Source organism: Trachurus japonicus, chromosome 12 (assembly GCF_045865225.1).
Source record: "Trachurus japonicus isolate A0001 chromosome 12, Traja_1.0".
Classification (NCBI taxonomy): domain Eukaryota; kingdom Metazoa; phylum Chordata; class Actinopteri; order Carangiformes; family Carangidae; genus Trachurus; species Trachurus japonicus.
In genome coordinates this window covers 22,317,531-22,338,505 of record NC_140918.1, presented here as the reverse complement: position 1 = coordinate 22,338,505, position 20,975 = coordinate 22,317,531, and the positions used below count along the sequence as shown (strand labels likewise).

Below are 20,975 nucleotides of genomic sequence, written 5' to 3'. Positions count from 1 at the left end.
GCACCCATTTCCTTCATCAAGTCACTGGATCGATAAACATTAGTTTGCATGGCAATAAACTATCTTCAAGCTGAAACATGGGTGCATGATCATAAATAACAGTACGGAATAAATTCAAACTCTTCTGGTTATTTCTCACCTGCATATGTAGATAGTGCATAGTAAATTACTAAGAGGCCAAGGAGTCATGTACAAAAGTTTTATTACATTTTCACAGATTGTAAAATCATTTTTTTAATTCATCATCAGTTATTTATATATTAAACATTTTAAAAACAGAACAAAATGTGCCCTCTCATCACACAACCAAGCCAAACCATCACTTGAGCTGAGGTCACTACAGCAGCAGTCTACATGACCAATCACTCCTTTTATAACAGCCTGAGGAATGCAGTACTATTGCATTATAGCTAATTCAACCTGAGCTCAACATCCCTTCGATACCATGCATTAGCTAATGAGCTTCAGCTGCTGACTACAGCTGCAGAACAGTAACAGATCTTACACTGGAGACTGACTCAGATGTCCTGTAGAAATAAATTTACTGACAGTGGAGGTCCTGGATTTAATGGCCCTGCCAAATTAATGACATCATACACGAAAAAAGGCATTTGTTAAAGCTAGGCACCTATTCCAGGGACAAGGTGGATGAGGCCCAATTAAGACAAAAGTTTCATTTCAGATTAGAAAATGTTTCATCAGTGATTAAAAAAATCTTAATTATAAATAGATATTAGAGTTAGGAATCAGAAAAATAAAAGACCATGGCAGATTAAGAACCAGAAACTGTAAAAAACAAACAAACAAACAAAAAACCAACAGCACATTATGAATTGGCAGTAATCAGATGCACTGGGTATTTCAACATCTTGAAAATACAAAACGTAAAAAAAAAAAAGGAAAAAAAAGGAAAACGTCCTCCAGCAGACACTTTAATGACATGCTGTAATGCACTTGGATGGATTTCATTAAATGGAGTTGACCTGCTTTGCGAACTGATGATAAAGTACTGTAGCTCCAGACGTTGGGGTTCAGTGTCGGCGGTCAGACGCTGAACCTTTACCCGCTCATTAGTTCTACATCACTGTGAGAAAACAGTCAGCTTAATTCAATCGTTAATTTCCTACACAGAGGCGTCTTCTTTCCGTAGCTGCTTTTATTTTATTTTTTTAAATATCACATTCAACCGTCAGTTTGGCCACTCTGTTGCACATAAGTGTAACATCAGTCTCAGTTACGAGGTGGGGAGAAAAAAATCCCCAGATATTAAAAAGGCCAATTTTTTTTGTTTGTTTCATTGCTGAGGTTGTTAGCCAGTTGTGACAGGCGTGGAGCTTGTGTAAACTGTACGTATTCAGTGAAGCTTTTTAACGGCTGCACTTTGAACCGTTTGCAAGACCGTGTGGCTTGTTGAGCTCGGAAGGTTTCATCCATAAAGTTAGAAAACAGGAGTTTAGTAGAAACATTCAGATACTACTGTCCTCTCTCTAATCACATACAACTCTGGACCTCAAAGGCCTTTAACACCCTTCATCTTTGTGCGTTGCTTTACAAGCTTCAACCAAAAACACTATTTCAAAAAAAAAAAAAAAAAACTTCCAGATGCTCAAACTTTGCTCAAGTCTGAGATTTGATGTCCTAAAGTCCATCTGGCTGAGAAGGAGGCAGTCCTCAGTGTCAGTAACAAAGCCCTCAAGAGAGTTACAGTACGAGGCCACCTCACATGACATGTTTGTGGGGATCCTTATGTTAGACACCGATGGCGATGGTTCTGTATAAAACACTTTACAGTGACCACCATGTCCGTGTTTCTCTGTGTTTCACAGTGAGCTCAGGTGGGCGACCTGTGATGAAAGCAGCAGCGGCGGCGGTGGCGGTGGCGCCATCGCTACCTGGATGCATCGGGGACGATTCTCTTAAACCAGCGGCCCACGGCTACGTCTACCCTCAGCACTAATGTGACCCCGATCAGCAGAGACACGCTGCTCACCAGGAACCCTGAGGCCTCAAACATTAACCTGAAAGGAGAAAGCAGAGGACAGAGAAACATTCAAACAATCCTATATTTATCAGACCCTAGAAATCTGTTTTTTTTTTTATGGTTTATAATTGTGTTTTCATCTCAGCAGTAAAAATGTGACATAATATGAGCAGCAAACATTCCTTAAAGGACAATTCCGGGCAAATTCTACTCGGGGGTGTATTTTCCTAACATTTTAGGTCTAAAAGAAGGAATCTGAAGATTTTCAGTTTAATTGCTCCTGTTTTGTGTCTGTCCCCGCATCGCCACGGTAACAATGAATGGGAGCGGATGCAAGTTCCGCTGCTTAGGCTGTTTACATCCCTCAAAGCCGCAATTCTTTTCCACAGACAGCGTCAGATGGCTACTCAAACATGCACCGAGAAGTTTATTTACTTCAAGCAAGCCGACATGTCTAGTGTAAAACTAGATCTAATTCAAAGTCTCCCGGAGTCTCGCGCGAGACCCAAGTTGCTGTGCTTGGTGTGTTCAGGTGCAGTGGGAAAGCTACCGTTTTTGTCATAAACACAGAAATATCAACTCTTGACTTGCTTCAAGTAAAAAAAACTTCTCGGCCCATGTTTGAGTAGCCACCTGACGCTGTCTGTGGAAAAAAATGTACACTTGAAGCAAGTCAAGAGTTGATATTCCTGTGTTTATGACACAAACGGTAGCTCCCACTGCACCTGAACACACCAGCACAGCAACTTGGGTCTCGCGCAAGACTCTGGGAGACTTTGAATTAGATCTAGTTTTACAAACATGTCGGCTTGCTTGAAGTAAATAAACTTCTGGGTGCATGTTTGTGTAGCCATCTGACGCTGTCTGTGGAAAAGAATTGCGGCTTTGAGGGATGTAAACAGCCTAAGCAGCGGAACTTACATCCACTCCCATTCATTGCTGCCGTGGCGATGCGGGGACAGACGCAACCACCGCAAAACAGGAGCAATTAAACTGAAAATCTTCAGATTCCTTCTTTTAGACCTAAAATGTTAGGAAAATACACCCCCGAGTTGAATTTGCCCGGAATTGTCCTTTAAATGATTTGGAAACATGACAACAATAATATTAATTTCAAAAAAGGTAACAATTCCAGATACCGCAGTGTATAGACCTGTATTCACAAATGTGTGTTCACTGGATGCACTGAAGTTCTACTGTGTCCATATCCTCAAAAGCCTTTTCTGTCAGTGAGTTTGTGTGAGATGGAAAATCCATTCAGGCACTTACTTGGGTGCGAAAACCTTCCACACCATTAGGTGTCTCCTGAGGATAGCAGCGGCACAGACTGAAGCAAAGACCTGTGAGGAGAGCAGAGGACCTGAGTGCTGTGCTGGGATGTGATCCACACTAAAAAGATGGAACCGGGCCAAAGACATAAAAACAACAATACAATATAATAAAACTTTTACAGTAAAGGAGGGATCTGGTCCCAGGTCAGAGACTGATAATGTGAAGTCAGTGTTTGAAATTGGTGACCAAACAAACACTAACAGATTCTAAGTAAACCACTCAGTCCAGCCTGAGACCTCTCCGTGGTCGTACCTGTGCTCCTTGAATAAAGAGGTAGCGTGTTGAGAGTTGTAGGAGAGCAGAGCCGAACTGCTGAGGGTTTTCTCTCAGTCTCATCTCCATCACAGCGTCCTCGCCTTCTTCCCCGCAAGCTCTTCCTCCTCTGCTGCCACGTACCTCACACACCAGCGGCCAGAAGAGCAGCAGCGGACAACCCACTGAAGACAATCAAAATCAGGCACAGGCATGAATGCAGTTTCATAATTTCGTTATAGCCTTGCTTGACAACTATATGTTTTGTATTTGCAGCTATTTCCAACTGTTTAACAACCTTGGTTGTCCGGTCATTTTTGACCCCTAAATCGTTGTCCTGATGGTCATCCAGTGTTGGGGGGAGCAAAAAACGCGACTAAGATTGATGCAGGCAAACCGGAGTTACACCATGGCTAGACGGCGCTAGGGATAGCGACAACGCTAAAGTATGAGGGCAATTTTTTCAACCACAACAAACACCCAAAAAACAATCAAATATCTATGGTACATGACTGGAATCCTTATGACACACCACTGAACCCATAAACTGTACAGTATAAACAGTATAAATTTTGTGTTTTTGCATGTAGCCACTCACCTCAGATAGCCGAACTCTGAAATATCCTGGAAAGACATTACTATCCGATCGCAGAGCGCCTGCTCCACAGAAACAAACACTTTTTCCTTGTTGTGATGATTTCTTTGCAAAAATAAACAGTCAGAGATATTTTGGACATTACCACTGCACTGCTCGACCATCAGGAAAACAATTTAGGGGTTGAAATTACCGTAATTCTCATTTAAACTGAAGCTCACTGGACTGACTAATGTCTGCTTTACCAACCGAGCTTCCAGCTCTCCCAGCTTCTTTAAGGATGTGTTGTGTGTATCGTTTATGTTTTTGAGGGGCCAACCCTCAGACTGACCCCTATATGTAAGTGAGTTGTTTGGATACCAGGCAAGTTGTACATTCATTGATCATAAAAAATAATGCTGAGGTGACATGGGATGGAATGACCTAACAATGATGTAAAACAATTAGCAGAATTAGCTTTCATTTCAATTTCAGTTTTGGTTCTATAAAATTAAGTTCAATGTTTAGTTTGCTTTATACAATATTCAAAACCAAAATTCATAAGTGACAAATGTGAATGAAGCCACAGTTGTAAAGGCATTTATACTTTGGTACTTCCACATCAGTGTGCTATGATTTTGGGAGAACTGATTCATTTTCTTGGGGATTCATTTAAAGAAAACAGCCAAAATTGTGTTCAAAATGTTGCAGAGCACAGAACATTAGATTTTGATTTATGTATTTAATTATATTTGTTTTCCCTTTGCATATGCTAACTGTATACTACTATGTCGTTAGTCCCAGCTGAATCTTTGTACTTTTATAGATTCAACCATCTAATTGGCCTTATCCACATAAGGGATCATGATTTATAAGTTTCATTAAAGTCGCAGCTTGTGTTGTTGTATCTGATAACTACCTGCAAACAGGATGTGTGAAGCAAAGGTGTTGAGGGTAACCAGTGAGGCGGGCAGTACGGTGCCTGTGTGTCCGTCTGGGAATCCTACAAAGGCAGCGCCCCACTGGATGGAGGGGAAGGTGGGAAGGTGACCTGTGGCATGGAAGAACTGGGTGGCTGCCAGGGACCACATCACTATGGGAGTCCAGGGCACGTTGAAGCCACCTGAGGAAACAATGACAAAGTGGGTTAAAGGATATAGGATGACGCACAAAACAAAAGATGTGTGACTTTGAAGATCTTACCAGAATATGTTCCATGTAGGCCAGTGAGGGTCATGCAGGAGGCCTGGATGTGCAGCATCGCTCCCATTTCTAGCAGCAGCAGGAGGAACGACAGAGCCATGCCCTCTGGGTGCAGTAGCAGCAGACCGATTCCCAGCATGCCGCAGAACAGCAGCAGCGGGGCAGAATACACGGTCCCCAGTCCGTAGGCCTCCACGGCGGGCCTGCCGTCCGCCTCGCCGGCCCTGCTCAGCTCCCCGTCGTCCAGGGAGCGGCGCATTCGCTGGTAGATCTGGGGGATGAGGTGGTGCAGCTCGGCCTGCGGGCTGATGCCGGTGCTGGCCCGGTAGCGGGGCGGGGGCAACGAGGGACCTCTGGCTGAGACGGCGGCCCTGGTCTTCACAAACACGGTGAGAGGGTCGAGCCAGATCAGAAACAGCCCCAGCCCCAGAAGACAGAAGGCCGCCCTGGGGAGGGCCAGCTGAGCCAGGCTGATCAGCTCAGCCAGTTTCCTGAAGCTGTCCTCCGGAGTGGCACTGACGGCCCAGTGCAGCCCCAGGCACACGGACAGCAGCGGCAAGATCCAGCGGGCCGTGAACACCGTCCCGCCTGAGGAGTTGAGGTTGCCGTAGTAGCGGAGGCAGCGTCTCAGGAGATACGTCCACAAGCCCAGGGAGAGGATAGCGAGGACGTAGTGGAGGTTCTTCAGCTGGCTGTCCTGCAAGCGGGAGAGAGGGGAAAGGAACGGCGACGGCTGACAGGAGCCCTGCTCCTCCCGACAGCCGTGGAAGGACAGGGAGAGGTAGAGGCTGCCCACCAGGAGGCCCACGCAGGTCAGCAGCGTGCCGCTCTCCTTCCTCACGGTCGACGGAGACAAGGCCGGGGAAGGCAGCAGCCCGGCCGACTTCAGAGGGTCGTGGCTGGGGGGCAGGAGCAGGCCGTCCCAGTTGAGACGGACTGGAATATATAGAGCCAGAGAGAACATAAGAAAGGTCACTACCCGGCCTTCGGCGATCACGTAGCTGTCCGAGAGCAGGGAGGCACAGCGGAGGAGCGGGACCACGAGAGGGGGGATCAGGAGATGACGCGGGGTCACCCAGCCCCAGCGGGAAAACTTCGGGGCTTTGGATCCGTTCTTCGCCACGACGGCGGGTCTGTATCGGCTGGCCGTCCAGAGGAAGAGAAGCTCGGAGCTGAGGGCGGCGGCCGCTACGCACCAGGCTACCTCGACGTGGCCCCGCGCCAGCAGCTGACCCCCGGCCGCGCAGCTGCCGGCTATCAGCGCCACCGCGACGGGGGCCTTAAGTCCCGGACCGTTCTCCCTGACCAGCACAAAGGACAGCTCAGACAGGATGAAGCACATCAAGCAGGCGAATGCCAAGATGGCTAACCCCGCTGCCATCTTCAGAGGGTTAAATCGAGCCCATGTCGCTCTGCAGGTGTCTCTGACGGAGCTGAGGTAGGCCTGCAGGGAGGCGGCCAGCGCTGGGGAGGGTGACCCACCCCGTCTCACCGTGGCGAGGTACTCAGAGGAGAGGCGGGTGAACTCATCTTTCAGCTGAGAGAGGCTCTCTGGTGGGATGTCTTTGGCCATGCCAGAGTAAGTCTCCAGGAAACGGTTTACCTTCAGAAACACAAAAAAGTGATATGAGGTCAAATTAAACACATCTAAAAACACACTGTTAGAGAACATGCTGCAGGATATGTAAAGTCTGCAGTTTTTGTTTTTTTTTTGCCTCCGTGTGGAGATATTCAAATGTTTCCTAAATGAGCGGACTACCTGTTTTGCATTGATCCACAGCGCCTCCAGCTGGCTGAGACCTCCAACTGCACCTTCTGTTTGCCCATGAGGAGGGAATAAAGGCAAGAGGACCTGCCCCACGCTGCTGTATGGGATGGGAACTCCCAGCAGCAGAGCCAGGGTGGGCACCAGGTCAGTCTGGGGCACCACATCCACTTCACTCTGTAAGCAAAAGAAAGCAAAAGTCATGTTAGTGGACTACTCTGTTTATCTGTGATTAAAAAGGACTTTTTAGGAGATCTAATGAGAAGTCACAAAAAAATAATAGTTTCACTGTTAGTTCACTGAAATGGGGCTGGTCTGATACACTGATATCTGATATGTAATTAGAAGATTTGCACAAAAACATTTGTCGCTGGTACACGGCTCAAGCCAGGGTTTGTTTGGAGCACATAACACAGAGAGAGACACTGTAACATAAAATAAGAAAAGTAGGTTTTCATTCACCAGACTTTTCAAGAATAAGACTTAGAGCGCTCAATTGGCAATTAATCGTTTTGTGAACTTGTTTTCCTAAACTTTGAGCAGACCTGGTTAGAATAATAATAAATTGTGCCTAAAATAATCACAAAACAGAATCAACTTCAAATAGCAACAAGAAATGAAAGAGACACTTTGTTTATCCCTGCTCTGTAATAGAGAAACGAGCAGAGAGATATGATCAACAAATGTCATTCAGTTCCCAAATGTTGGTTTATTCTCTTAACTGCAAACAGATTATGAATAAATGCCTAAATTAACTGTGGTGGTAAGTCACCTCTGCAGTGACATTCGTCTTACTTATGGTGGATTTATTCCCTCCTTGTGAAAAATACTGGATGGATCAGTGAGTGCCTCAGCGTCTCATGGGGCTTCATGCCCAATAATGTTCCCTGCCATTATTAGTAGTGGTATTTCTTTTTGTACTCATGTAACCTGCAATTTTCCACAATGTGTTACGCAACACTCCAATTACACCGCAATTATAGAAATCGGTGGCGGAGTTTACTTTTTCTACTGAGATCCACTTTTTATCCCTGAAATGGCAGAGCACCACCTGCCAGCACAAATTTAATGGATTCAGGTAACTGCACAGCCGAGCATGAACACAAATATTCATGCATGGAATGGTGTGATGTTCTGTGTTTATGAGCCAGCAAGTGTTCCGGTGGTTTGGAGGGACGTGAAACATGACGTAAATGAATATTTGCTGATAAAATAATGACAAGCAAGCACAGAAACGGATAAGGGCAAATAGTAAATGGGATCTTTCTTCCGTATTTGCTCATTTGTGGACTGATCTGATATGAAGCCGTTGTTCGGCGGCATGTCCTCGTTCTGTGAAAAGGTCCAGGAGTCAAGTTTCTCGCTGCCAGTTGTGACGGCGCATGAACGGAATATAATGAGCCTACTTGGTGAACTTTCGTCACTTTGTGTAACTAATCTTTCAGTCTATGCTGCATTTACATTTAGCTAACGGGTTACGGTTACAGGAATGTGCTTTCTAACAGAGGCTGAGAGAAGTGTGACGTTAGTGTGACCACCAACAAATTTAGTCTGACTGAATCGCAACATTTTAGATTATTGCTTGATTATATACACAAATGAATAGCAGTAATGTAATGGTATATGATTTTATTAACATTGAGAATCGGCCAGAATACTCTTGTTGTATTTGTGAAACCTATCCTTTAAAGGGATAGTTCAACATTTTGGCAAATTGGCCCATTGCCAGAATCCCTATAGTCATAGCTGTAGGTTCGTTACTTTTAATTGTCGGTCCAAGCTGTTTTTAGAACGGCGGAGCAGAGCCATGAGCTGCTCAGAGCTACGCTATGGAGGCTAATAAGGCTTTATAATCAAACTTATCAAATACACAATCCAATAACTTATTGGATTGGTTATTATCTCAGCGTGGTGAATGTGCAGGTCACAACTTGTCCACCAGAGCGTTTTGGAGTTGTTGGATTGTGTATTTGATGAGTTTGATGAGGGAAACCAAGAAATCCCATTAGCCTCCGTAGGCTAACTCTGTTCCGCCGTTCTAAAAACAGATCACACCAACAATTGAAGGTAACAAACCTACTCCTAACACTATAGGGATTATGACAATGGGCCAATTTGCCAAAATGTTGAACTATCCCTTTAATGTATATGTTCATGGTATGTTTTCTTTTTTTTATGTATATCTATAAATGTATATTAATTAGATATAGGCCAAACACGATATAACGTCTTTAATGGATGTTATGGAAACTCCCTCTTAAATATGAGGGTCAAACCATTTTATATTTGTCTTTATCTTTTTTCCTTTTATTGTGGTGCCTGTAGTTGAAATAACTTCCATGCCTGGAAACTTCAACAACCTTATGTAAAATGCACAAAGGCCTTTTTTTTAAAGACTGACTGGTTGATGGTAAGTGCATCCCATTATTTTGAAAGCCATTCCTATGCAAGACTATTTTGATCAAGTCAAAACTGACTGAAAAAAGGTCGGCTCGACAACGGACCTGTGATGGCGGTCCGGTAAACAGAGGGGCGGGACTGTAGAGGAAGATGGCAGCATCAGTCTCCTTCTGACTCTCTCCACCATGATCTCCAGTGTCCGTCATCCCATGATCTCCCATCACCACCAAGAGGGTGTCGTTCTGCAGACGGTCAATCACAGACCTGGAGACGAAAGGTGCATATGATTTAAACAAATAAATGAAAACGTAAGTAAGAAGTAATTACAGAAAAGAGTTCTAAGCTCATTTTTCTTTCAAATCCATGTAGTCTCAAATTCAAAACAGATTTTTTGATGTGTTGTTCTTTGTTTGGACCAAAACCATCAATATAAGTTTAATATTAAAAACCTTCCCCTATATATTTGAATATGAATCAAAATCTATCCTGGTAAGTCCCATTTCCTTACTGACAGTCTGGGTCAGAACTTTCTAATATCAATGTTTTTAAATGACCTGAGTATCTGTAGTATTACCTGAACACTATGACAGCACATAATAATGATGGCAGCTGGAGGATGCTGTGAAACAAGCTCGTAGCAGCTGTTCTGTTGTCTCACCTGATGACCCCGTCCATCTGGGTGAGCTTGTCAGCCATGGCCGGGTGGTCGGGACCAAACCTGTGACCACAGTGATCCACTCCGAGGAAATGAGCGACCAGGACATCCCAATCACTACCCATCACTGTCAGAACCAATGCAAGGGGACAGATGGAGAGATGTGAGGAAAAAGCACGGCCATAAATAGAACATGCCTCTAGTCCAAAAGACAGTTTGTTTCAGAGCTGCCAAAGTTCTGAAATATCCAAACTTGTGCACTTTTTATGCCTTAGCTGTCATTTAGTTGAGTAAAAATAAAAAATATATATAATAACCGAGGGGTATCGAATTATCCATGTATGATAGTATGATTATGTATACTGTACCGTGGTATGCAAAAGTTTGGGCACCCCTGGTAAAAATTTCTGTTAAGGGATAGTTCACCCAAAATTCAAATTTCATTCATTATCTACTCACCCTCATGTTGTCTAAGAGCTGTGAGAATTTTCAGAGTCCTCCGTGGCTTCTCTGAGTTACAGTGGGGCTCCGTGCAGCACTGCATGTCCATATGACGGTTGCGAATGGGCCTCACTTTTCTTCGTCCAAAAAGACACACCAAAAAAACACCCCAATACCTCCATAGTTCTCGTCTGTAATGTCCCTCTTGTATTGAAGCCCCAACATGAGAAATTGTTCCGAAAAAATTAAATAAGTCTATATTTAAAGTAGGGGTGTCACGATTCTCCAAATCCTCGATTCGATTTGATTTTCGATTTTAGGGTCACGATTCGATTCGATTCTCGATTTTTTTTTCTTTTTCTTACAGCACAGAGGCCTATGCTATTTTCAGACTAGTCTAGTCTACAATCATTGGTTTTATTCATCAAATTTTGTACAGTAAATCTTATTTCAAAAGATGGGATACATATAAGTGATGCAATTTCCATAATGTATCACATTAGGCACTAATGGTCACATTTAAATAATTTCTTTACAATATAAAGGTAACATGCCCCCAAAAATCATGATCCAGGGGCCAAAATTGCCCCCAAGGTTTTGAAACAAATATATTTATATCTGTACATTATCATAATTTTATTTTCATTAATTTACCGTCGTGTCTCATTATTCTCCTGATGTCGACTTAACCTAATGTAAACGAGATTGTGCTGATATGGAGAGTCATGTGACAGCGGGGCAGAGCTGCAGCTGCTGTGCTGCCATGGAGATGATGATCAGATCCTGATCAGACTGGTGGTGGTCCACAGTCAATCAGTCCCGGATCCTCCACCGTCAACAGATCCCCAGAAAGCCCCCGCAAATAATACATCCACAAAAAGCGGCAAGTTGCACCTTTTCGTCGGCTTATTATTTGCGGGTGTTTTTTTTTTTAATCTTATAACGTCTCTGCAACATGCGGCTCTCAGTGCTTGTCGGTGCTGTGTAGTTAGAGCTGCGTCTCCCTCCTGTTTCCCAGGTAGGAGGGGGGCAGTAGCCCACCAGGGCTGGGTGATAAAACGCTATAAATTGTGAAATAACTTTTCTTCGATAGAAATATGAGACGTGGTCGACAGGTTTCATTCATCCATGTTTTGGCAAATAGCCAATGATATTGAGAGTTGCGCCGTGCCGAACCAATCATGTGGCTGGAATAGAGCCAGTCAACATGTGCATTTGTTTGGGTTGCTGCAGACGTGCACATCAGCTGACACCGCCGGTAAAATAAAAAATAAAAGAGAGAGAGAGAGAGAGAGAGAGAATGAGTGAGTGTTGTCTCGAAATAAAAAGTAAAGGAGAACTCGGACCAGTGACTGACAAGACGCTTGCTGCGCAATGGGGACAACGGGCAGTTGTAGCTTTGCGGGGGGGGATCGTCGATCCTCTCTTTGACTTCGATGCTCGAGATCGTGACGTAATTTCGATCGATTTCGATAAAAAATCGAAATCGTGACACCCCTAATTTAAAGGTTGTTTGTAGCGGAAGCTCCCAGTGTTGCTCTGCCGGAATCTCACGCGATTTGCGGTGCCGTGAACTGGGTGTCAATGCAAATCGCGAGAGATTTGCACTGACACAGGCAAAGCAGTGAACTGAGACACTGGGAGCTTCCGCTACAAACAAGCTTAAAACCTATAGGCCTACTTATTTAATTTTTTTCTGAACAATTTCTCATGTTGGGGCTTCAATACAAGAAGGACATTACAGACGAGCACTATGGAGGTATTTGGATGTTTTTTTGGTGTGTCTTTTTGGACGAAGAAAAGTGAGGCCCATTCGCAACCGTCATATGGACATGCAGTGCTGTACGGACCCCCCCGTAACTCAGAGAAGGCATGGAGGACTCTGAAAATTCTCACAGCTCTTAGTCGACATGAGGGTGAGTAGATAATGAGTGAAATTTGAATTTTGGGTGAACTATCCCTTTAATGTGAACAGTTAAGTTGCAAGTGGAAGAATAAATGATCCTCAAAAGGCATAAAGTTAAACATGAAACACTCTTTTGCAATATGTTAAGCAGTGTATTCAGTGTATTATTATTGTTTTCTACTATTTTAGAATGACAAGGGGAAACAAAGAAGCACCCTGCAAAATAATAGGAAACCAAGGAGAGTTGAGCTCTCAGATAACTTTGACTAAGGTATCAGACAAGCTATTTACTATTTACACTCTGTGAGATATATACTGTTTCAAATGTAAAGGAATGTGTCATCTGTAAATGTATGCCTTTTGGAGACCATTTCACCTTCCATATGCTTGACTGTTCACATTAACAGAAATGTTGACCAGGGGTAGCCCAAACCTTTGCATACCACTGTATGTAGTTCCACTTTGCATTTCATTGACAATATGTCGGGAGCTTATTGGTTTTGCATAGCCCTCCAGACAGATGTTCCTGTGGTAATATCAAATAATACATACTGGTGGTGTAGAGGTGCTGAAGGATCCCATTGTCCACTGTGTGAAGATCCTTGACATTGAAAGAAGGGAAGGGCAGAGAGCGGTAGAACTTCTTAGGAAAAAGATTTTCCCAAGTGTCGTCACCCATGAACACCACTCGTTTTCCTGCAATTGGAAATTTGACACATTTACAAAAAACAAAAAAACTTCTAGATGGTCACATTGACAAAATATGGGATAACCATATTTTGGTTAAGTTGTGATGTTGACTTTTGTGATGTATTATCAATTTTGTGGCACCTTTGTCATAACAGATTCTCCGGTGACGCTGAACAGTGGTGTATTTTTCTAGTCTTACTCTGTTTCTACAATGGCTATTCTGATGACACAGGTCCCAATGCCATTCATGTTGTAGCTGTGTCATGACTGAAGGACACACAGCATAAGTTTTCTCACTCTCTCAGTTATCATAGCTGTCAATTAAGAAAATATGTGAACACCCGTTTTCCTCCTCAGCTCAATGCGAATAATACTATATATTACACAGGACCATCTTGCAGTGTGTAGAATATCATTATACTGTATACACCTGTGTAATTACTCACCTACTTGACCAAACTGATGGATGAGATTGTCCTCCAAGATGGCGCTGGAGGCAAAGTTATTACCTACATCCACAAAGGTGGGCAAAGAGCCGGTGGTGAAGCCCTTTATCCTCTGCATGGTGGTGGTAGGCGGGTCGGCACGGAAGGGGTATAGGCGGCTGTGGGAAGGCCTGGACGCGGCCGTCTCCTCCAGCACGGGCAGCTTGTTCTCGTAGGGTCGGGGCGCCGTGTTGTTGGGGTCAAACCGCGCGAAGTCGATCTTCAGGGCGTCGATGATGAGGAGGACAGCCCTGCGGAAACGAGGCCGGACGCGGCAGAAGTCTACCGGCTCCTCTCCGGGCTGCAGCACGTCTCCGCAGGTGCTGGTCCTGTTCACCTCCAGCCTCACCAGCAGGAACCCACCCACGAACAGGTAAATGCCCACGAAGTACAGGGCGCATATGCAGAGGAGCAGGGACAGCAGTGGGAGCCCCTTCATCCTAAGACACACAGGAGCACAGGTGAAATTCTGGCTCACTTGTTTCCACAGCAAGATTAAAATTAAAAAAAAAAAAAGTCAAAGAAACAGCTGGCTGTGGGAGATGCTAACAATGCGACGTGTAACTAAACATAAAAAAAGCCTTAATTTCACCTTAACCGGTGAAGCCGGGTGCTCAAACGTGACAGGTAGTATTAACTAACGTTAGCTGCCGTTAAGAGGAGCAGGGCACAGTTAACATGAATGAATTAACGCTGTTAGCCGCGGCTAGCTCGCCTCGCTCTTGTCACTGACCTTGTAACTCTGCGGTTTTCGTCCTCTCTCAGCCGCAGGGTGGATGCGAGTGTGTGTGTGTTAACAACACAGGGGGTACAGGTATGTCAGGTAAACAGAGAACGACGTGACACCACCCTCACCTTCATTGGGACTCCGGTACGACGAGATTAGATGTCTGGTGACAGCTAGGAACTTCAGTGGGCATGGAACCCGGCGGAAGTTCAGGGCGGAGGGTTTTCTTCGTAACACAGCATGAAATCGATTTTTGCCCCGAGCGTTGTAATTCAGGCATTCGCTTTTAAAAAAATCTTTATGTTCAACACTGAACAAAGTACATACAAAAACCCAGACATTTCCGAATCGCAAAACACAAATGAGACAAACATGAAATAAGAGACGAAAAAGAATAGTAACAAACAAAATAAAACAATGAATAATAGAACTAAATCAAGTGGCAGACAAACTTAAAGACCCCCTAAACCAAAAATGCCCCTTAAAAAAAAGAAAAAGATTAACATGTCAATTTTTAATGTGTGGGCTCTGCTACAAGGCATTTCAGGAGCAAAATTGCTAATCCACGCCATAACTGAGCATTTTTGACTTACAAACTTGTCAGGATGTAAATCTTCCCTGACAACTAAATTAATCATAAATGAGATTGTGTCAGTATTACTACTTTGCAATTAAGCACGTTAATGTGAACTAAATTATGCCTGCAAGGCTAAGGTGAGGGCTCCACGTAATCTCAGCCAGAGGGAGGAAGCAAGATGTGTCACTCTGTCAATATTTCAAGAAACCAAAAACCTAATAATAAAAAAAGAAGAATCCAAGGCAGATAGATATATTTTATTAAATAAATAAACAATGAGTAAGACATAAGTCTGTCCCATGTCCATTGTGATAAGAAATGTATGATGTGCTGCCAATAATTCTGTTTCAATCTTAATTTTAAGGTACATTTGGTGTACTCAGTGAAGTGATGGTAGATGTGCCCCATTGAATGACGCCTGGGACTGACTCTTGTGGTTTATTGGGTATGATTTACTGAAACACACACCTAGTTAACAAACTTAACATTTTATTTTATTATTTTATGCTGGGAGTTTTTCATACATTGTATCTGAAGAAGTCCAGTAGTTTCTCATGAGTCATTTCACACCAGCTTCATCTAACACCATTGCAGATATTTTGAACAAGTGCTTCACAACTTCCTTTTCCACTACATCAACCTAATTAAATCTCTTCACATTTTGAGTCTCAAAGTCACAAACATGCCAATTTCATGATTATAATTCAAGCATCAGCATTGTGTTTCATAAGCCTGTTGTATGAAAGACACCTGTGAAATTACCAACTTCTGAACTTTGCAGAGACCCCTGGAATTTAATAGACATGGCCAATGAGACACAAAAGGTAAATGCAGCCATTAACAGGAACATTTGATCTAATTGTTGAGAATAACATGTTTCTGAACAATTACACAAACTATTTCTGAAGCAACTATTGGTTAGGCATTTTCAAGGAAGTGATGTTTTAATCAAATAAGGGCCAAATTTTAAATTAACTACACTTCAACTTGACCTCACACCAGCCTGAAGCCCCCAACCACACATCCCACGTACCAACTCAATAAGTGCTGGTCCCAACAGTTAAAGAACTGACACTGACATCTGTAAACAAGCCACGTCAAAGCAGATGTTTCACCTGAGCTGACTGTTATTCCCACCTTCACATTAATGAATCCACAGAACCTGAAAACAGGCTGGTGTTTATTCCCCAATCTGACAATAACTCAACATAAACAATAGTCAGTGAAGATTACAAATCCTCTTACAAAAGATGTGATTTTTCCACGGACTCCAAGGCAAGACGTTGGAAGAGTTCATGAAGTTGGCAGTTTGTTCTTCTTATCCTGTCATCAGGTGTGTCAGTCACGTAGCGATGCCTTGGAGCCCTCCTGACAACTGAAACTTAAACTGCCTCCTCTGGTTCTGTGTCATTTACTGTTTAGAGTTCATTTTGACTCCCTCTGCTACTGAGTTGATGTTGATTGGTTCTGATCCTCCTCCATCTCCTTCTCTACGGCTTCTGCTGTGGCTGTGGCTGCTGCTGGGCTGGCCGTCTTCGCCAACTTGCCATAAATGGTCATGGCCTGAGGGGCAGGGAAATGGCGACAGTCATTAATGTTATTACTGACTACGGCAAAAACAACAAATATTCTCAGTCTAGATGCTGTTAACTAGGGCTGGGAATCTTTTACTATCTCACAATTCGATTTGATTCTGATTTTTGGGGCTACGATTCGATTCAAAATCGATTTTCGATTCCAAACGATTTGATTCCTAATGATTTCTGCTTCAGTCTATCGGTGTGCAAAGGATCCTCATGATCTACTCCAGTCTGCTTTGAAGACAGAATGACTAAAGTGTCTTTTTTAGTAGTGAGAACAGAAACGCGCACATCCCAAAAAAACGTGAAGCTAGGTGCAGGTCCACAAAAGGAGACACAAGTAGAAAAAGAAGAAGACCGCACACCAGCAATTGCTCCCGTGACAATTTATTGTCACACACAAGAAGAAGTAACGTTTCGGGCTCATTCATCATGTCTGATGAAGGGCTGAGCCCGAAACGTTACTTCTTCTTGTGTGTGACAATAAATTGTCACGGGAGCAATTGCTGGTGTGTGGTCTTCTTCTTTTTCTAAAGTGTCTTTTTTCACATTTATTGAGTTTTAAACATTTATCCATGCTTAGATGGAATTGTTGAAACTGTTGCATAAAAGCAATATCACATATGGCTTAAGTAACAAAATTAAAAGTGCCTCTTTATTAAAAAAAAAAATAGTGCAGTTAAACATGCTGCATTATGGAGGCAGACAGCCGGCAGATCGGTTTCATTTTTTTATTTTTTTAAATCAATTTTGGGATGTTTTATATTGATTCTGAATCGTATTAAATGAGAATTGCAATTCTTACGTGAATCGATTTGTTGGCACACCCGTACTGTTAACCTATATACTCATGGATAATTACATTAAAGTAGCCCTGTGCTGGACAATCAATAACAATAATTTAGCATGTGTAGTACCTGTGTGACCATTCCACTAATGTCACCGGTGTTGGAGGGCAGAAGGATGGTGTTGGACTCTTTGGCGAGGTTTGAGAAAGCAGTTACGTACTGCTCAGCCACACTTAGTGAAGCTGCAGCATTCCCATTCTGTGCACACAAAAAAACATCATAATTAAGCAAAATAAGACTAAGACCATGGATATCCCATAAAAAACCCACAACAACAACAAAAGCAACTGTTCACCTGTTCAGTCAGAGCATCAGACAACATACGGATAGCCTTTGCTTTCGCCTCAGCTTTGGCTAGGACAGCTTGGGCCTCACCTGGAGGGAAACAGAGTAATTGATTAGCGACAGTCAACATGTGTAATCATCTACGATATGTCAGTAATTTAAGCATTTCAAGAGAAAACAAGTGACATCCCTCCAAGGTCTGTTGGATTGGATACAAATCACAGAGATAAAAAACCAAACAAACAACTAAATTCACCTACCAGCCGCTTTATTGATCTGCTCTGCTTTCTGTCCCTCTGAGGCAAGGATCTGTGCTTGTTTACGACCCTCAGCGACATTAATGGCCGACTCCCTCGTCCCCTCGGACTCCAGCACCGTGGCTCTCTTCTTACGCTCAGCCTCCACCTACGCAGAGTGAATAAATGTGCGTGTTAAAGCTTTTTTCTGTGATTAATGGGTCTCTCTAACTTTTCCGGTATAAAGTGCTGATTACAAAGTGGTTGCTGAGTCCCCCAGCAAATGAAATCTTACTAAACAAATACCTCTTAATGATCTCTTTGAAGCTGAGCCAGTGTATTAACCTCACCTGCATCTGCATGGATTCCTTGACGCGAGGTGGAACGTGTATATCTTTGATTTCATAACGGAGGCAACGGATTCCCCAGTCATCTGAAGCTTGGTTGATGGAGTGGACAATGTTGGAATTTAGGGACTCCCTCTCCTTCAGAATAGATACAATAAATTGAAATCTTTTTCATGAATACAGTATTTACTATACAGCTAATGTGAAAAGTAGTTTGTTGTTACCCTGAACACTTTGTCCAGTGTGAGTTTCCCCAGTTCTGAGCGCATGGTGGTCTGTGCCAGCTGTGTGACGGCATATTCTGGATCCTCAACACCATAACTGGCCTGGGGGGAACAACACAGTTAAGTGAGTTTGGTTGACAATCTCTCTTCTGTATAATACAGTTTTAATTACAGCAAGCATACCTTAAAAGGGTCTAGAATCCTTAAGTACAGCACTCCATCAATCTGTAGTGTTACATTATCTGTAAAAACAAAGTTCACACTTGTATTAAACTTTGTCAGACATGCTGGACTGAATATTCAAAAAGATTGATTCCCTACAGACAAATTTGCCCTCACACTCCCATGGTTTATGAAACAGATGCATTCTGTTACTTACCTAAAGATACTGCAGACTGCTCTGGGACATCGATCACAATCTCTTTGAGACTTTGCACATAACGAATCCGGTCAAGTATCGGTATGAGGAAATTTAAACCCTGGAGAAAGTGAAGGGAAAATTAGTCACAAACTCTTTGGGACTGATGGTAAAGTGATGTTTTTGCTGACATAACACAGGCCTTTGTAGGAAAACTTTGCCTGATTAAATTAATTTAAGCCTAAAATCTGTAAATTGTAATGTTGAATAAGTAAACATTTCATTAACAGGTGTTTCGATTATTTTTCTCAAACCAATTTACCCCACCTCTTGCATATAAAACAATACAATTCCACAAAACAACATAAAACAAAGCTAGAGAGAGCTGACAAAGTGACATATAATTATCCTATTGTGGACTTCGGAGTGTATTAAGAGTAAAGGATGGTACCGGCTCTAAGATCCGATGGAAGCGACCCATCCTCTCCACCACCCAGGCCTCCTGCTGGGGGACGAAGAGGACCACAGTGTTCATGGGCAAGCTGGACGCCCATCGCTGCTGAGCTGGTGTGACCCACAACCTTGGTGCAGTCCGCTGGCTTTGCTACAGAAACACACACACACAATTACAGCAAACACCATCAGATTTACAGAAGATCTGCTTGACATATAAAATCTAAAATAAAAAAAGAAATACATTTATTAAAAATGGTTTCACACCCAAGTCTTAAGCACAAACACATCATCACATGTAACGTTACACAATCAGAAGAAGGTAAGATTGCAACTAACATTTTTTCATCATTTTTGATTAATTTACTTATGATTTATTATTGCATTCAATACAAAGAGTCAAGAGTGCAAAATGCCCCTAACTTTCCTAACTGTCCAGCAGCCTGAAAATCTCATATTCAATTTACAGTAACGATATAGTGCCAAATTGTGGATGAGTTGAATATATATTTAGCATTTTTACTAGTCAAATATCTTACAGTAAAAACGTAAGCCTGCTACACAATACAAACGAAATCTAATAAGGAAATCACCTGACACGTTTAAAATACGGTGGCGTTTCTTTCTTTCAGTTTAGCTGACGAGCTCTGTGACGTTTGTCATTCACACTTTAATACATTGCGTTTAGGCTGATAGTTGGCATGCCGGTCAGACATGTGCTATAAAGGTTCCTCTCTAAACTTCATACGGACTCAGTCACACACTCCTGCTGGGATGAAGAGTGACATTTCGTGGATTATTAACACACGGATGGACGTTGAATGACACCAACTAACTAAGCAGCTCCACAGCCGGAGGAGACATGATTCACATCTTCATTTACCTGTAAAAGCGCTCCGCCGGCCCGACACAGCGTCCGCAGCATCATTCAAATACAGCTGAGAGGTGATAGATAGAAAATTCAGCCCCACAAACTGGTCTCTATGCAAACTGTGCACTCATGTGAGTGACCCTTGCCGATCAGGAAATGAAAGTTACATCATTGGTGCACCGGCGAAAGAAGTCCGCCGGTGTACGAGCGACACGATCCGAAGAGTTCCGCTTGTTCAGTCACCACCATAGACTGTATGGTCACCACATTCAATGTAGGCTAAGAGATTATACAATAACCAAGACTCTTACATTTCATTTAAATGTCCAATGGAATAATTTACTTATTTAATCACACGGATATCATTGGTGCGGGTGTGTCAATAGTTAGTTTCAGAAGCAGCTCAGCCTCCAAGGAAAAACGAGGTCATAGCCTCGATATTGGAAAACAAAGTGAAAAACTATAAATATTAGGCTACATCAAAACACTGAATGTAATATTACAGCCTGTGAAAAGACAACAAGTGTATTTGTCATAAAACACATTTATTTAATTAACATACCTAATTAAAAAAATAATTGACGGAATCATGTGATAGGCTAGTAGGCTATTATTTAAATAAAATATTCATTCGAAATATTTTATGCACAACCAGATAACTTATAGATGTCTTCCTAAACAGATGACAAAAACTGAGGTATTAATTAGGCCTATGTAAAATAAAAAAAAATGTTTGGGTAAACTGTTCAGTGCTGAACCCCTTTTGCTTGTGGTTTATGTCTGCA

At 42.8% G+C, this 20,975-nt stretch overlaps 2 protein-coding genes across 3 annotated transcripts; both read right to left on the bottom strand.

Moving 5' to 3' along the window:
• Positions 1 to 185: 185 nt before the first annotated feature.
• Positions 186 to 14,658, bottom strand: pigo (phosphatidylinositol glycan anchor biosynthesis, class O). 2 transcript variants are annotated; one of them, XM_085793861.1, is made up of 11 exons: positions 14,540 to 14,658; positions 13,646 to 14,124; positions 13,062 to 13,205; positions 10,166 to 10,289; positions 9,612 to 9,771; positions 7,102 to 7,284; positions 5,343 to 6,945; positions 5,059 to 5,262; positions 3,566 to 3,750; positions 3,251 to 3,321; positions 186 to 2,018 (listed from the first exon to the last, which is right to left on the bottom strand). In XM_085793861.1, the coding sequence occupies exons 2-11, from the start codon at positions 14,121 to 14,123 to the stop codon at positions 1,889 to 1,891; spliced, it is 3,282 nt and encodes a 1,093-aa protein (XP_085649987.1). In that variant the 5' UTR covers position 14,124; positions 14,540 to 14,658; the 3' UTR covers positions 186 to 1,888. The 2 variants fall into 2 exon arrangements, with proteins under 2 accessions (XP_085649987.1, XP_085649986.1); XM_085793860.1 differs by having other exon boundaries at positions 14,418 to 14,604.
• A 1,493-nt stretch (positions 14,659 to 16,151) lies between these two features.
• stoml2 (stomatin (EPB72)-like 2) lies at positions 16,152 to 20,341 on the bottom strand. The gene is made up of 10 exons (XM_085793859.1): positions 20,203 to 20,341; positions 19,318 to 19,470; positions 18,888 to 18,987; positions 18,692 to 18,750; positions 18,509 to 18,610; positions 18,288 to 18,422; positions 17,962 to 18,106; positions 17,712 to 17,791; positions 17,486 to 17,614; positions 16,152 to 16,551 (listed from the first exon to the last, which is right to left on the bottom strand). The coding sequence occupies exons 1-10, from the start codon at positions 20,245 to 20,247 to the stop codon at positions 16,432 to 16,434; spliced, it is 1,068 nt and encodes a 355-aa protein (XP_085649985.1). The 5' UTR covers positions 20,248 to 20,341; the 3' UTR covers positions 16,152 to 16,431.
• Between the last annotated feature and the right edge of the window lie 634 nt (positions 20,342 to 20,975).

Bases quoted from the DNA above. Each gene is read 5' to 3' on its own strand.
- stoml2 (XM_085793859.1), bottom strand. From the start codon at position 20,247: ATGATGCTGCGGACGCTGTGTCGGGCCGGCGGAGCGCTTTTACAG. The intron at 18,107-18,287 runs GTGAGGTTAATA...CACTCTGCGTAG, and splicing joins AGGAATCCATGCAGATGCAG to GTGGAGGCTGAGCGTAAGAA. The intron at 16,552-17,485 runs GTACTACACATG...CCTGCCCCTCAG, and splicing joins TTAGTGGAATGGTCACACAG to GCCATGACCATTTATGGCAA.
- pigo (XM_085793861.1), bottom strand. From the start codon at position 14,123: ATGAAGGGGCTCCCACTGCTGTCCCTGCTCCTCTGCATATGCGCCCTG. The intron at 9,772-10,165 runs GTGAGACAACAG...TTTCGTCTCCAG, and splicing joins CAGATGGACGGGGTCATCAG to GTCTGTGATTGACCGTCTGC. The intron at 3,322-3,565 runs GTACGACCACGG...CTCTCCTCACAG, and splicing joins TCTTTATTCAAGGAGCACAG to GTCTTTGCTTCAGTCTGTGC.